The following is a 15,636-nucleotide window of genomic DNA, read 5'->3' on the forward strand; positions in this document are numbered from 1 at the left end:
ACTGGACACTTAGCTTATTAGGCTTTTATTATATAGGATAGTTTATCAACTATAGTCACCATATTTTACATTAGATCATCAGACATTACTTTTTTTATTGCTGAATTTTTGTTCTTAGAGTAGAATCTATATTTTATGCATAATCCTCTTAGCTCTGGGCCCGATGATTTATACATGACAGTCAATCAATGCTTGGTGAATGTATGAATGTACATATAAAGGAATAAGTGAATATAGCTAACCAAATTTCATATTTCTGTTATCCCAAGATTAAAGAGAAAGTTCTTCAGTGATTGACTTTATCTTCTACTCTTCTTTACATCAGGTTAACTTCTATTTTATTTTATTTTATTTTATTTTATTTTATTTTTTAAATATATTTTATTGATTTTGTACAGAGAGGAAGGGGGAGAGATAGAGAGTTAGAAACATCGATGAGAGAGAGTCATCGATCAGCTGCCTCTTGCACACCCCCCACTGGGGATCTGCCCGCAACCAAGGTACATGCCCTTGACCGGAATCGAACCCGGGACCCTTCAGTCCCCAAGCCGACGCTCTATCCATTGAGCCAAACCGGTCCCGGCTTAACTTCTATTTTAAACAGTTGTCCAGATGCCATATGACTTCCTTTTTTTTTTTAAACATATATTTTATTGATTTTTCACAGAGAGGAAGGGAGAGGGACAGAGAGCTAGAAACATCAATGAAAGAGAAACATCGACCAGCTGCCTCCTGCACACCCGCCACTGGGGATGTGCCCGCAACCAAGGCACATGCCCTTCACTGGAATCGAACCTGGGACCCTTGAGTCCGCAGGCCGACGCTCTATCCACTGAGCCAAACCGGTTTCGGCCATATCACTTCCTTTGAAGAAAAGTCAAAGTGAGGATTTCAATTTGTTTGCTCTACAAGTAATTTCTTTTTCAAGTTTAAGCCTTCAAATTGGGAAGGAGCTCTTCAATCTCCTTTGATGTGAGGGTGAGATGGGGAGATGAGAAAAGAGAAAAAAGTGTGGGAAATACTCCCTGAACAAACAAAATGGGAGGATGATCTAATACCTTTAAAATACCAGCCAAGTATATATAACTACTTTTGCCTCTTGAAGAGAAAAAGCAAAACAAATCTGACTTAAATGAATGAAAGCTCTGGCAATAAAAAGCAGCCCAGGTAATCAGCAAATTCATATACTCAACAAATTGTTTCTAAGGAAGAAAACCATTAAAATTATAATCACATTTCATCACTGTTCAACTTCATAAAGATATTCTTCATGTGGATTGCCACTCACTGGTCTCTTTAAGACAAAATCAGTCAAAACAATAAGTCCATCCAAATCCAGAGGACTGCACCACTGACTGAACAAAATAAATCTTGTAGAATACTATACAAGAAGCTGGCACATATTCTGTCAATGATGATGCTGCCTGCTGATAATGAGCTCACTGATGATTGTCAGCTGAGATCTGATGTCAGTGCTGCCCCTGCTTATCACACACTAGACAAAGAATATAACCTTTCTATCCTAAGTCTGTCATCTGCAAATGTTGACAATAAATGAGTGTTCATGTGAATTCATCAGTTAATGTTTTCAAGAACTAGAGCAATGAGCACCACTTCAGCTATTAGTGAGTCACAATAATGACTTCATGCCATTCCAGACTTCTCATCAATGCTGAATGAAGTGCAACTAGTTAAATCAATATAATAGTCAAATGAGATTCTAAAATAGTGATCACCCTATTTCTTGTGCCATGAAAGCAAAGTAAAGAAGACAGTTAAGGAGCTATGGTGATATATAATTGAGAGCCACAGGTTACTTGAAGAGAGAGCTTCTGTTGGTGAAACTTCAACAAAATTTATGGAGTGCCTATTACGCAGTTAACATCCTGAAGTTGACATAAACAAGATTTTCTCATCAAGGTTTGTAGAACCTAATTAGCCATAGCTAGCAAAGGCAGTTATTCTTATGGAAGATATATTTAATTTAAAAAAAAGTAAATTTAAGTCATTCGGCAACTTTAGCCTGATTCCATGGGTAATTTGCTATAATTCAGTAACTATGCTGGAGGTCAGATGAGATAAATAAAATTGTTAACATCTCATGAAATGTAGTTAAGATGATCTAGCTGATTCTCCAGCCAAGTAATTACACTATTTGGCTTAACATTATAAGTAGCTAGGAGTATCAGGTCTATGTATATGGGGGGAAAAAGGTACAATGGCAGCACCAATGCTAAGCAGTTGTCACAGGAAAAAGGATACTACTGGCCAGAAAAAGAAAAAGAATTCCCATTCCTACCCCTGGCAAAAACAATCATATTCTCTTTTGAGGGAGGCTTACTTAAGCTTCCAGGATACAGCACTTTTCTATTTTTTTATAGATATGCTTTGAGGGGAGATTCTTATGCATACAAATATACCATACTGTTGTATATACATTCATTCTAAGTCACTTATTTGCCTTTCCAGATGTTTTGCTGAGTGAGGTCAAATAGATGAAAAATAATAGGCACTATTCCAGTTGCATTTAAAAGCCAAGGAGCTTTTACTTAAACACCAAAGACTGTATAAAATCATATACCTACGTACATTGGAATCACTAAAGATTTCTGATTCTTCACATTCACAGCAAAGTAATGCTGCTGATTCACTGTCTTCCAAATGAGAGCTCTGTAATACAAATAAGACTGTTTCAGAGATCCAGACAAATGGGGCGACAAGGATGATGGAAAAAGCCAGCAGAAATCACTGATTCAGTGTTAGTTCATAGGTGAGAAGCTGCCATTCTGATTAGCAATCACTATTTTGGAAAGAAAAAGCCAACAGGTGATTGTTTAGGAGGTGATTGAAAAGTTGATTATGTTTGATTAGTTGGCTGAAGCATTTCTGTGGTTTCCAATTTATAGGCAATGGGATGTTCTTCTGTAAAGATGGTGCTACTAACCTTCATAGTATGTACTCTGGACTCTTCTTAGAATGGTAGGATTGTGTTAATTTATCCTCATATTTAAAGGTACATATTTAATATGACTATTTAAGAGACAGACTTTACAATATAATATAGTACATGATTGGGGGATGATCTAACTACTAGCTTCATTAGCCCTCTGCTAGCAAGTGTTTATAAGATGAGCCAAAAGACATGCCCTATTCAAGTCTCTCTGACAGATTCCAAAAAAACAAACAAAAACAATTTAAAACCTTTCTTCCACTCTCCAATCTCTTTTTAAAAATCTATTTGGAAGAGTGATAAGGAAAGCAGAACAATACAGTGAAACAATTAGCTGGTAACACAAGAGTATTTTCCCCTTCTGACTAACAATACCACACACACAAAAAAGAGAAAAAGCTCCAACTGTGACCCAATAAGTTCCATTCAAATGCTTGCTGTTTAGGAAACAGCTGCTAGAAACCCAGCTATCCCTACATGGAGATATATATGCTTCTATCATCAAAATTTCTCACTACCACATGATCTGGTAATCCCACTTCTGAGTATAAATCCAAAAGCATTAAAATCAGAATCTCAAAGAGATATCTGCCCTCCCATATTCATTGCAGCATTTTTCACAAGTGCCAAGATATGGAAACAACCCAAATGCCTATTGATAGACAAATGGATAAAGAAAATGTGGTATCTGCATACCATGAAATATTATTCAGCCTAAAAAAAAAGAAGAAGAAGAAGAAGAAGGAAATCCTGCCATATATGAGAACATGGATGATCCTGGAGGAAATTATACTCAGTAAAATTATTAAGCCAGCCACAGAACAAATACTGCATGATTCTATTCTTTTTTTTTTTTTTTTTTTTTTTTTTTTCTGTCTTTATTTTTTTTATTTTTTTTTTTAATAAGTTTTTATTTTTCATATTATTACAAATGTTCCTTCCCCCCCCCACCACCATTGCTCTCCTCCACCAGGTTCCCACCCCACCCTCTGCCCTTTCCCCTCTCCCCATTGTCCTCATCCATAGGTGCACAGTTTATGTTCAGTCTCTTCCCACGCCCCCCTCTCCCCTTTTCCCCAAGAATCGTCAGTTCACTCCCCTTCCATACCTCTGATTCTATTATATTCAACAGTTAATATTGTTCATCAGATTTTTTTAATTTCCTTGGTTTTTAGATTCACTTGTTGATAATTACGTATTTGTTGTTCATAATTTTTATCTTTGTTTACTTTCTCTTCTGAAAGAACCCCCTTCAGCAATTCATATAATTCTGGTTTGGTGGTGATGAACTCCTTTAGCTTTTTTTTATTAGTGAAGCTCTTTATCTGGCCTTCGATTCTGAGTGATAGCTTTGCTGGGTAGCTTATTTTTGGCTGTAGGTTCTTGCTATTCATCACCTTGAATATTTCTTGCCATTCCCTTCTGGCCTGCATGGTTTCTGTTGAGAAGTCAGCTGACAATCGTATAGGTGCTCCTTTATAAGTTACTACCTTCTTTGCTCTTGCTTCTTTTAATATTCTCTCTTTATCTTTTGCTCTTGGAATTTTAATAATGATGTGTCTCGGTGTGGTCCTCTTTGGATTCCTTTTGTTTGGAGTTCTGTGCGCTTCCTGGACTTGTAAGTCAAATTCTTTCACCAGGTAGGGGAAGTTTTCTGTCACTATTTCTTTCAGTATGTTTTCGATATCTTGCTCTCTCTCATCTTCTGGAACCCCCATAATTCTGATGTTGGTTCGCTTGAAGTTGTCCCAGAGGTTTCTAACATTATCTTCAATTTTCTGGATTCTCTTGCCTTCTAGCTTCTGGGGAGGAGTGTCTTCTGGCTCTTTATGTTCCAAATCTTTGACTTGATTCTTGCGATCTTCCCTTCTGTTTTTAGGACTCTGTAGAATATTTTTTATTTCAGACAATGTATTCTTTATTTCTTGTTGATCCCTTATCATTTCTTGTTGACTCCTTATTAATTCTAGTTGATCTCTTTTCATATCCTCATAGGCCTTATCCATCTTTTCTAGGAAATTCTTGAAAAACCTTATAAGCGTAGATTTGAACTCTATATCCAGACGCTTTTTGTCCTCCATTTCTTTCGTTTGTGATCTATTTTGTTGTCGCATTTCGCAGTTACAGATGGGACGGGGTTTCAGGGTGGAGCCTGCAGCTTTGGCTTCCGTCAGCCCCGCCCTATGCGGGTCCTTCAGTGCTCGCTGCCGGCGCCTCTGAGAGAAAGGTGCCCTCGATTTTCGCCTGCTGCCAAACAGTCTATGCTCTCCCACAATGAGCCCGGTATTGGGGTTCAGTTCAGTTGGAAGTGGAGTTGGAGGTGGCGTTCACAGCAGTCTGGAGCCCCAGTCTCCTTCCCGTCAGGGCAATCCCGCGGCACAGTCGGCCGTCCCTTCTCTGCGCGCTGTGTGCGCACCTCCGGGACCTCCTTTCTCCGCTACCCCGGGGTTCCGACTTACAGCCCAGCTCCCTATGGCTGAGCCTGAGTCCCCGGGGTCTGGCCCAGAACTGAGGTTCAGAGCAGTCAGGGGCCCAGCACAGTTGGAGTTTTATCTCCTTTCCGCTAGGGAACGCCCGCCAGGCACTCGGCCTCCCTCCTCTCCGGCTCCGTCCTCTCCGCGCGCCGCGTGTCTCCGTACCTTAGGCTTTTACAGCTCCTCCGCGCTTCCTTCTGGTTTTCTCCTTGCTTCTTGTTGTAGGATTTCCAGTCAGTCGACTTTCCTGTAGTTCTGGGTAATGTCCATTTTATATTTTAGTTGTATTTTATTAAAATTGTTGTGTGCGGCTGCGGCTAGTTGCCTACCCGAGCAGCCATCTTGGATTCTCCATGATTCTATTCTTTAAAGTATTCAAAATAAACTTATAGTAGCAGACTAGAATGGTGGTTGAGGGAGAGAAGGAAATGGGGCTTGTTGTTTAATGGGAATAAAGTTTCAGTTATGCAAAATGAGTAAGAGATCTATTGTACAGCTTAGTCCCTACAATACTCTATTGTACATGAAAATTTTTTGTTAAGAAGATAGATTTCATGTTAAATATTCTTACCACAAATCAAACAAAAACAAACCCTAAAGGGCACAAGGAAACTTTTGGAGGTGACAAATATGTTGTTACCTCGATTATAGTGATGGCTTCACAGGTGTATTAATATGTCCAAATTTATCAAATTAAATATATTAACCATGTGCAGTTTTGTGTGTGTGTGTGTGTGTGTGTGTGTGTGTATTTTGTTTGTTTGTTTTTTTTGTATATCATATCTCAATAAGCTGTTAAACAAAATCTCACTGCCAGTGGCTGAAACTGAATCATCTATAACTACTCAATGGCTGTGCTAGTTGACTCCTACTTTGACTTTTCAAAGCTGGGGCTGTTTCAACCTGCAGAACACCTGTAGATGTTAAGAGTTTGAGAATGCAAATAAACTTAAATGAAAGAAAGTAAAGCTCAGAATTACTATTTCTGGAAATTGTCTTCTTTTGGTTTATTTCCTTCTTACTTTTTTCCAACTGCTATCCTTTGCCTATCTTTGTTTTTTCTTCTTACAACCACATCTCATCTTTCATTATCCCTCCCCTTTTCCTCTTTTAGGAAACAAACAAACAAAACAAACGCACAAGCATTTAAAATCACTTTCTAAATCCTGCAAATTCATTGTCTTTTATTCTTTACCCCCTTACATTTTGGAGGGAAAATTTTTTACACTCATTTGTCTTTTTACTTTTAGTCAGTCTAAAAAATACTTGAAGACTTCTAAAAGTCACATAATAAAAGCTAAAGGCTCAATAAATAACAAATAAAATATTCGAAGGAATTATAAGGTAGAAATCAAAGCTGCTTTCAATTCTCCCAAATTCTTATATTACAAAACAGATAATACTAAACAGATCAAAAGTGAAATGTCACTGCCACCACATATACAAACTGAAAAGAGAGAAAAATACAAGGTAATTAATCCAAATTACTCTAGTTAAGATTTTGAAGTTTTCGTTCTTATAAATATTTCATGTTTACACTAGCTTTTTGAAAATGATCTTTCAAGAAAGAAGTCCTGTAATGACACTTGCATTCTTACAGTTATTTTTAAACTTTACTGCATACTTATTAATTGAAATTCAATGAATTAATATACAAGATATCAAGTTAAGTGTGCTGGTTGCATTAAATATAATTGCTGCTCTGGCCACCACCTGCCATTTGTTGGTTTTACCTATACTAGTTGCTGTATTCTTTCTGATCCATACTGTTTAAGAGTTAACAGCTGGTCTCACTTCACTGGATCATTTGATGCTAATGTTCAGAGGACTCTAGAAAAATTTTTTTTAATTTAAAAATAAAAATAAAATGATCAAAATAATTGCTTCAGGGAACAAGTATTTACTTGCAATTAACATTTCATTCTAAGTTAAATTCTAAACATCCTAATGGAAGACAAATGATATTTCAAGATCTTTCCTATGCCTTCTGAGGTCCTGGGTAATTCCAGTTCCTGAATTGTTTCTGGGTTCTGCTTATGTCTTGCTTATATCTTGCTTATGACTATAATGGTCTTATTCCAAGAAGTAATATTTAGGAATTATATTATTAATATAATTTAGCGTATTAAGTCAGCATATTCTTGAGAAAAATGAAAAGATTATCTTAATAGATGCTAAAAGGTATTTGGTATGTCAAAATTTATGACAAAGATTTTACCTAGACAGGAATCAGGAAGACCTGTGGGAGGAGCTCTCAAACACTGTGTTCTCAGGAAACCCTACAGAACGAACTCTATGTTCACAACAGAGCTCTATGGCTGTACAGCCCCTCTCCTTAACTTCCCTTTCCCCATTGTACAGGGTTTCCCCCCTTCTTGTGGAGTTTGTGCACAGGACTTGCCATGTCTGCACTTACAGGAATGCAATCCTTTCTTTTACTCCTGAAAAAAACCCTTTTGGTGACTTGACTTTGTTTTATGGTCAACAGATAAAAATGAACAGTCAATTTTTTGTTTCAAACATTTTTAGTAAGCTAAGAATGTATACAGTACTTCCCAGGTTGGTGGACTCTTACCTCAACATTGAATTTCATATTGTGGAAACTCCTCCAGTGTTTGTTCTAGCATGATGATTGATGGTGATCACACCCAGTTTGTAGTACAGACATCAATTTCCTTTTCTTTCTCTCCCCTCTTTCCTAACCTCCCTCCCTTTCTTTTATCATGTCCCTTCAGCCACTGCAGTAGAAATTTTGAAGAGAATTAAGTTAAACTCATATTCTAGCATTGAAAGTTCCAAGACCAAATCTTAACTAAACTAAATTGAGTTCATATTCTGGCCCTGCCACTTACTAGCCATTTTGAACCTATTTGAACTTACTAGTGATTTTGAACCTATTACCTAATCTCTCTGAGCTCAATTTCCTCATCTATGAAAATGGGCACAACAATAACATCTATCCAGTAGAGTTGCTGGGAAGACTGTATGAATGATAATGTAAGAAGAGCCCTTAGTTCCTGTTACTTTTTGTACTTACCAATAAAAAATAAATAAAAATAAAAAAAGAAAGAAAGAAAAGCACTTAGCATGACGTAACTACTGATGTTGCTACTACTACTGTTGCTCCTAACAATAATAAATATTATTATAGTAATAATAACCTTCTTCCTACATGTAAAAGAATTGCACACTTGGATTACATTTTCTTTCAAAGAAACGTCTGTCATCTAGGAAAATTTTGCTTCTACAAAATTATTAAGTTTTTCACTTCCAAATAAAGACAAATTTGTATTCCCTATATAACCCTGGAGTATTGAGCTCATGGAGACTCATTCATTAGCATTTATTGTACCCCCACTATGTACTAAGCTCTTTTCTGGGTGCTGAATTAGTTACAGTAAAACACCAAACCAAAGGGAAAGATAACTAAACAGATTCCAAAAATAGTGTTTTGTTTTTGCTTTTTACGGCTATCCAAAACCCACAAATATAAGGATATGGCTCTGTGGACAAGTACTAGTATACCCCTTTGGCCAAGTATTGTTTGGAGAAAAATATAGGCTAAGGTTTTTGGTAAGAAAAACACATCCATGTATAACAAAAAGTTCCAAGAACAGCTTCTAAACAAGAATTACAGTAATAAAACATTGTAATCTTTATATAGAATATATGGTGCAAGGACTCATGTACTAAGAAGGATGTTTTGAAAAGTGTTAAAATCTAACTTCTGCAGTTACCTAACAACTTGTAAGCAGAAGTCTTAAGAAATAATCCCACAAGAGTCAAAACCTGTTGTAACTGTTTAGTCTCTCTTATTATATTCTTGTTTTAGGTTAGTGCTTTTAAGAAACAGAAAACATTGAGTGTTGCATTTCTTTTGTCTTCCTTTTTTCTCCATCTTTTCTGTCTACAACCGTTTTTGGGAAGTTCTAACTAAGTGAGTACATTGTAGTTGTTCTGAAAGAAACAAGCGGTTTAGTAAACGTACTGACTGACCTCAAACAATAAATGCATGTGTACCCTAAAGCCTGATCACCACTTTGGGACTAAGATCTTTTAACCCTTTAAAGGCAAAGACAAGAAGTAGGTCTTATTTATTCTGACACCTAAGTGTAACTGGATTGTCAAAGCCATTTCATAGCCTAAGGATGACCTTCCTGAGAAAAATCTCTCTGCAGTCCCTAACTCCAAGTGACACATTAAAATTTTTTTCTTTTTAAAATTATTACGGCTCCATAACTTACATTTTTTATAACTCAAAGTTTGTACCTTTTGACTCCTTTCACATAGACAACCATTAATCTGTCTCTGTGTCTATGAGCTTAGAAAAAACATTATTTCAATATGTAATATATGCACACAGTAAATAAGATTCAGAAGGTATCAAAAGTTTTTAATTTTTCTCCCCATCCCTGTCCCCTACTTCCTAGTTCTCTACAGCCCCATTCCCAGAAGTAATCACCATGGCAGTTTCTTGAATATCTTTTCAGAAATATTCTGTGTGCATAAAGCATTGCATATGTATACTAGTATATCCTTTCTCTATAATGGAAGCACTTCACACTATACCTATTTTTCTGTCATTACCTTTTAACAATATCTTTGTTTAACTATTTAAAAAATTTTAAACTGTGGTAAAATAATGTAACATAAAATGTACATCTTAATCATTTTTTTAAGTATAGTGTTTATTAGTGTTATATTCACATTGTTATTCAACCAATCTCCAGAAGTTTTTCATTTTGCAAAACTAAAAATATAAAACCTATTAAAAGAAAAATACAAAAAACCTCCTTGTTTCCTTCTCCCACACTCCTAGGCAATCATTATTCTATTTTATGTTTCTATGAGTTTGATTACTCTAGGTACCTCATAAGTGGAATCACATAGTATTTTTATTTTTGTGACTGGCTTTTTTCACTTTGCATATAATGTCCTCAAGGTTCATCCCTATTGTAGCATGTGTCATGTTTCCTTCCCTTTTTAGACTGAATAGTATTCCACTGTAGTATATACTAGTATTATATTTTGTTCATCTATTTACTAGTCAATGGACATTTGTTTCACTATTTTTGATCAGGTAGGTCATCCTTAGGCTATGAAATTGCATAATATTCTGTTTTATAGAAGTTCCACAGTTCAGTTAATCAACCCTTCATTGAGTTACTTGTAATTGTATTTGTTTTATAATTGGCTGTATAACTAATTACTACAAACTTGATGGCTTAAACAACACAAATTTATTATAGTTCTGAAGTCAGGAGTCCTAATATCAAAGTGGTGGTAGACCCGTGCTTCTTCTGAGAGCTTCAGGGGAGTATTATGGGTTAAAATATGTCCCTCCAGCCAAAATTTTATGTTGAAATTCTAATTCCTAGTACTACATAATGTGGTTGTACTGGAGATACGGTATTTAAAGAGGTTGTTGGGTTAAAATGAGGCTATTAGGGTGGGCTCTAATCCAGTATGACTTTCCCCTTTTAAGAGGAAGAGATCAGGACACACACATGCAGAGGAAAGACAATGTAAAGACAGAGGGAGAAGACAGACATGTACAAGTTAAGGAGAGAGGCCTGAGGGAAAAAAAATCAACCCTGCGAACACCTTGACCTCTGACTTCTAGCCTCCAGAATATAAGAAAATAAATTTCTGTGATTTAAGCCCCAGTCTATGGTACTTGTTATGGCAACCCTAACAAACTAATACAGGAAGAATCATTTCCTTGCCTTTTCCAGAATGTAGAGGCTACCTGTGTTCTTGCTTGTGGCTCCCTTCCTCCATCTTTAAAGTCAGCAAAAATGGGTTGAGTCTTTCTCATATCATATCAATCCAACATCCTCGCTGTCTCCCTCTTCCACTTTTATTTTTATTTTTTATTTTTTAATATATTTTATTGATTTTATACAGAGAGGAAGGGAGAGAGAGAGTCAGAAACATCGATGAGAGAGTCATCGATCAGCTGCCTCTTGCACACCCCCCACTGGGGATATGCCCGCAACCAAGGTACATGCCCTTAACCGGAATCGAACCCGGGACTCTTCAGTCCCCAAGCCGATGCTTTATCCATTGAGCCAAACCGGTCCCGGCCCTCTTCCACTTTTAAAGGTACTTATGATTACACTGGCCCTACTGGGATAATATAGGATAATCTTCCTATTTTAAAGTCATCTGATTAGCTACCTTAATTTCATCTGCAACTTTAATCTCCCCTCTCCCTCCCCTCTGGTAACCACCATACTGTAATAATAATATATCCACAGGTTCACAGGGGACTAAGATAAATTCTCTTTTGGGGGGCCATTATTCTGCCTACCATAGAATCTTCTTTTCTGCAACTTTTACCGAGGATTAATTTTTAGAACCCAATATTCACACCAGTCAAGTGGGAAGCTCAAAATTAATACTAAAACAATACTATACCCAGGTACTTGCACATAAAGAGGTTCCTAAAAACTTAGTAGTATCAGCAGAATGTTTGAAATTGCTTTTTCTGGAGAGACTGAGGAATTGGATTGGATCCAACTATACTATTTCACACAGGCCTCTTTGTAATCAATGGCCCAGATATGTAAGATCTTTGGCTAGTATTAAGAATATAATCTATGGCATTGAAGGACAGCAATAATTAGACTGAGTCAACTTGAAAGTTTAAAGCAAAACAAATTGGTGGTCCCTTTTAGCCATCCACAGTTCCTTGCACATATTTTCTAACCCTTATCTCACTTCGTTGTAATTATGTCTATATATATTGTTTCTCTCTCTCTAGAATGTGAGCTTTTCAACTGTATCTCTAGGGCCTGGCACACAGAACACATCCAACAAATGTTCAATAAGTAAGTGACTTAGCATTAGTTGTTTCAATTCTTCCTCATTGCCAATAACAATAACGCATATTGAAGAGAAGTTATTATCTTTGTGTATAGGTATGGTTAAGAGACTAACAGTCTTCATTATCCTAAACACATGATGTTTGTCCTTTAATTAGTCATAGTAGCAACAGCTCCTGAAGAGCCAATTGTTACATGAGACACTGCCTTCCTTGGGCCCCAGTCAACATGGAGGCTATATGCCAAAAGAGCATCTTTATTTCTTAGATCTACTTAGCAAGTCGGCTTGTCAGTGGCAGTGTAGGTATTCAAGCCACAGTACTCCTTAACTCTGACGTGCAATAATCCCATTTCACTTGCAAAAGTAGTATTGCTGCTCTCCACTCCTTGCATGTAAATGCAGCTCTTTTTATGATTCCACAGGTTTGTTTCTCTACTCATTACTCCCTTCAGAAAGAACATAATCTCTTAATCTAAATCATTTATTTAAAATTAAATTGATTGGGTTTACATTGGTTAATAACATTATATAAGTTTCAGGTATACAAGTCCATAATACATCATCTGTATATTACATTATGATAAGCTCACCACCCAAAGTTTAGTCTTCTTCCAATACCTTATATTTGACCCCCTTCATCTTCCCCTTCACCTCCCTCCCCTCTGGTAACCACCATACTGTTCTCTGTGTCTATATGTTTATTTGTTCATTTGTTGCTTTCTGTTTTATATCTCACATAAGAGTGAAATAATATGATTCTTGTCCTTTTCCACCTGACTTATTTCAGTTAGCGTGATATTCTCAAGATCCATCCATGTTGTCACAAATGGCAATATTTCATCATTTTTATGGCTGAGTATTATTATACTATATGGCTACTATCAATAAGACAAAAATAACAAGTCTAGGTTATTGAGAGGGTGTGGAGAAAAGAAAACCCTTTACACTGCTGGTGGAAATGTAAGTTGGGGCAGCTTCTATGGAAAACATTACAGACATTTCCCCCCTCAAAAAAAAAATTAGGAATTGAGCTAACATATAACCCAAATTTGAAAACACTTATTCATAAAGGTATATATATATTCATAAAGGTATATATATATATATATATATATATATATATATATCCCTAAGTTACTACAGAATTATTCACAATAGCCAAGATATGGAAATAACTTAAGTGTCCTTTTCAATATCAATCTTATACATCTTTGAAAGCACCAATCAAATCCCAGAATTTCAGAAAGCTTCAAAATGATGACTTCAGTCTCACCAATTTCCCTCTCCTTGAGCCTTCAGGGTAGGGGTTGGCAAACGACAGCCTGTTTTTATATGGCTGTAAGCTAAAAATGGTTTTCACTTTCAAAAAATGTTTTTATTGATTTTAGAGAGAGAGGGAGAGAGAGAGAAACATAGATGAGAGAAAGAAACATCAACTGGGTCCCTTCTGCACGCCCCCTACCAAGGATTGAGCCCGCAATCCAGGCATATATCCTGACCTGGAATCAACCTGCAACCTTTCAGTGCATGGGACAATGTTCACACTGACCAGGGCGGTTTTCACATTTTTAAAAGGGTTGTTAGAAGAAAAAACAAAAAAGACAAAGAATATGCAGCAGAGTCCATTTGTGGCCTCAACAACTAAAATATTTACTGTCAGGCTTTAACAGAAAAAGTTTGCTGATGCCTGGCCTAGATAGTTTATACAGATTAATGATACATTGCTTACCCTGTTTCCCCGAAAATAAGACAGTGTCTTATATCGATATTAATTTTTGCTCCCAAAGATGCGATAGATCTTATTTTCAGGGGATGTCTTATTTTTCCATGCGGTAGGTCTTATTTTCGGAGGATGTCTTATTTTCGGGGAAACACGGTAGAACAATATCTAATCTTTGTATAGATTATAGTCTATCTCCCTATAGTAGATTCTCTCTGTTGTTTATCAATAGTCATTTCTCACCTCTCTCACTTACCAGTTCTACCAATGCAGCTGAAAATGTCATATACCTGTCTTTTCAGCCTCCGTGAAGGCCAATGAAGTTATATATCCTAATCCTGGTCAATAAAACTAGAGGGCAAGTGTACCAGGGGCTAATGGGAAATACTTTCCACCTTGATAAAGAAGAATTGAAAAAAACTGCTCTTTCTCTAGCTATGGATGCAGTGGTGCAAAGAGCTGTCTACAGCTGTGACAGCCACTTTGTAACCTTGAAAGGAGAGGCCCAAGGATACAAGGCAACATGCTAAGGAGGACAATACAGAACAGAGGAAAGAATCCAGAACTATTGAGGCACAGCCTTTCCTCTGGGCTTCTTATGTTAGAAATGTCATAGTTTACCCTACCCCCCTCCCTTTTTATTAGTTCACCCTACTTCTAATATGGTATTTTGGTACTTTCAATGGAAAAACTTCTATCTAACTCCCTAAGCAGATTTTATGTACACGGAGAGCCAGGCTGCCAATGATAAGATCTGATTAATTTCTGAGTAATGACTCTGGATGAAGCCTGTCACCCACTGAGTCTGAGAAGATTCCTGAGTGTACAAAAGCAACTGAGGAGTCAGCTTTTATGAAAATAACAGATGGACAGTTACCATAATCAGAGGATTTAACATTTGTTACCTTATTAATAAATAAAAAAACTCAGTGAAGTTACACACTACAAAATTATTCATTAAATGTGACAGAGCAAGAATTTTAACTCAAGTCTCTTAGATAACAATATTCACACTCTTCCACCTATCCCTCCTCTTCTAAGTTTTTAATTATAGTTAACAGAGAGAAGGTTTAGAGCAGGGGTCCTCAAACTTTTTAAAGTGGGGGCCAGATCACGGTCCCTCAGAGAGCTGGAGGGCCGGACTATATGAACTACTAATTCCTACTGTAACACCTTAGCTGCGCTCACTGCCCAAAAAACCTGGCGGGCAGGATCAGACTCCCCTGGGGGCTGCATGTGGCCCGCGGGCCGTAGTTTGAAGACCCCTGGTTTAGAGGGTTTCCCTGCCCCATTTTATTGAGGTATAATTGACATATTTGTATTTGTTTAAGGTATACAACATAATGACTTAATATATGAATATTTTGTGGATTTAGAAGTTCTGCTTTTAGTTTTTTGAATGTTCACTTATGATAGTATCAGGTCCTCTACAAAAGCTACAAATAGCAAATTCACACAGAGATAATTTGAATATATATTTTTAAAAGTCCACCAAACCCTGTCATCTCCTTGAAGTTTCTTTTCTCCCCCCTTCTCTTTTTCTGATATAAACATCTGTTCTTGAAGGGCATATTTCTAAAATAGGAGAAAAATCCCTAAGCAGTGATTCTCAAGTGTGGGATTCTTCAGATTCTTCAGTTCTCCAGCAGCATCACCTGGAAATA

The 15,636-nt window shown here is 36.8% G+C and overlaps 1 protein-coding gene across 3 annotated transcripts in view; it reads right to left on the reverse strand.

Annotated features, from left to right (window-relative positions):
- SSH2 (slingshot protein phosphatase 2) overlaps positions 1–15,636 on the reverse strand; it is a 209,607-nt gene that overhangs the window by 154,861 nt on the left and 39,110 nt on the right. For 2 of the 3 annotated variants that reach the window (XM_084862830.1, XM_084862829.1), the window contains exon 2: positions 2,590–2,670. The exons of the other annotated variant lie outside the window; for it this stretch is intronic. In XM_084862830.1, coding sequence (XP_084718956.1) covers positions 2,590–2,670 — 81 coding nt within the window. The remainder of the gene's footprint in view (positions 1–2,589; positions 2,671–15,636) is intronic. 3 annotated transcript variants of the gene reach the window in all.

This window comes from Pipistrellus hanaki (genome assembly GCF_964339955.1).
Source record: "Pipistrellus hanaki genome assembly, chromosome: 16".
NCBI classification, from domain to species: Eukaryota; Metazoa; Chordata; class Mammalia; order Chiroptera; family Vespertilionidae; genus Pipistrellus; species Pipistrellus hanaki.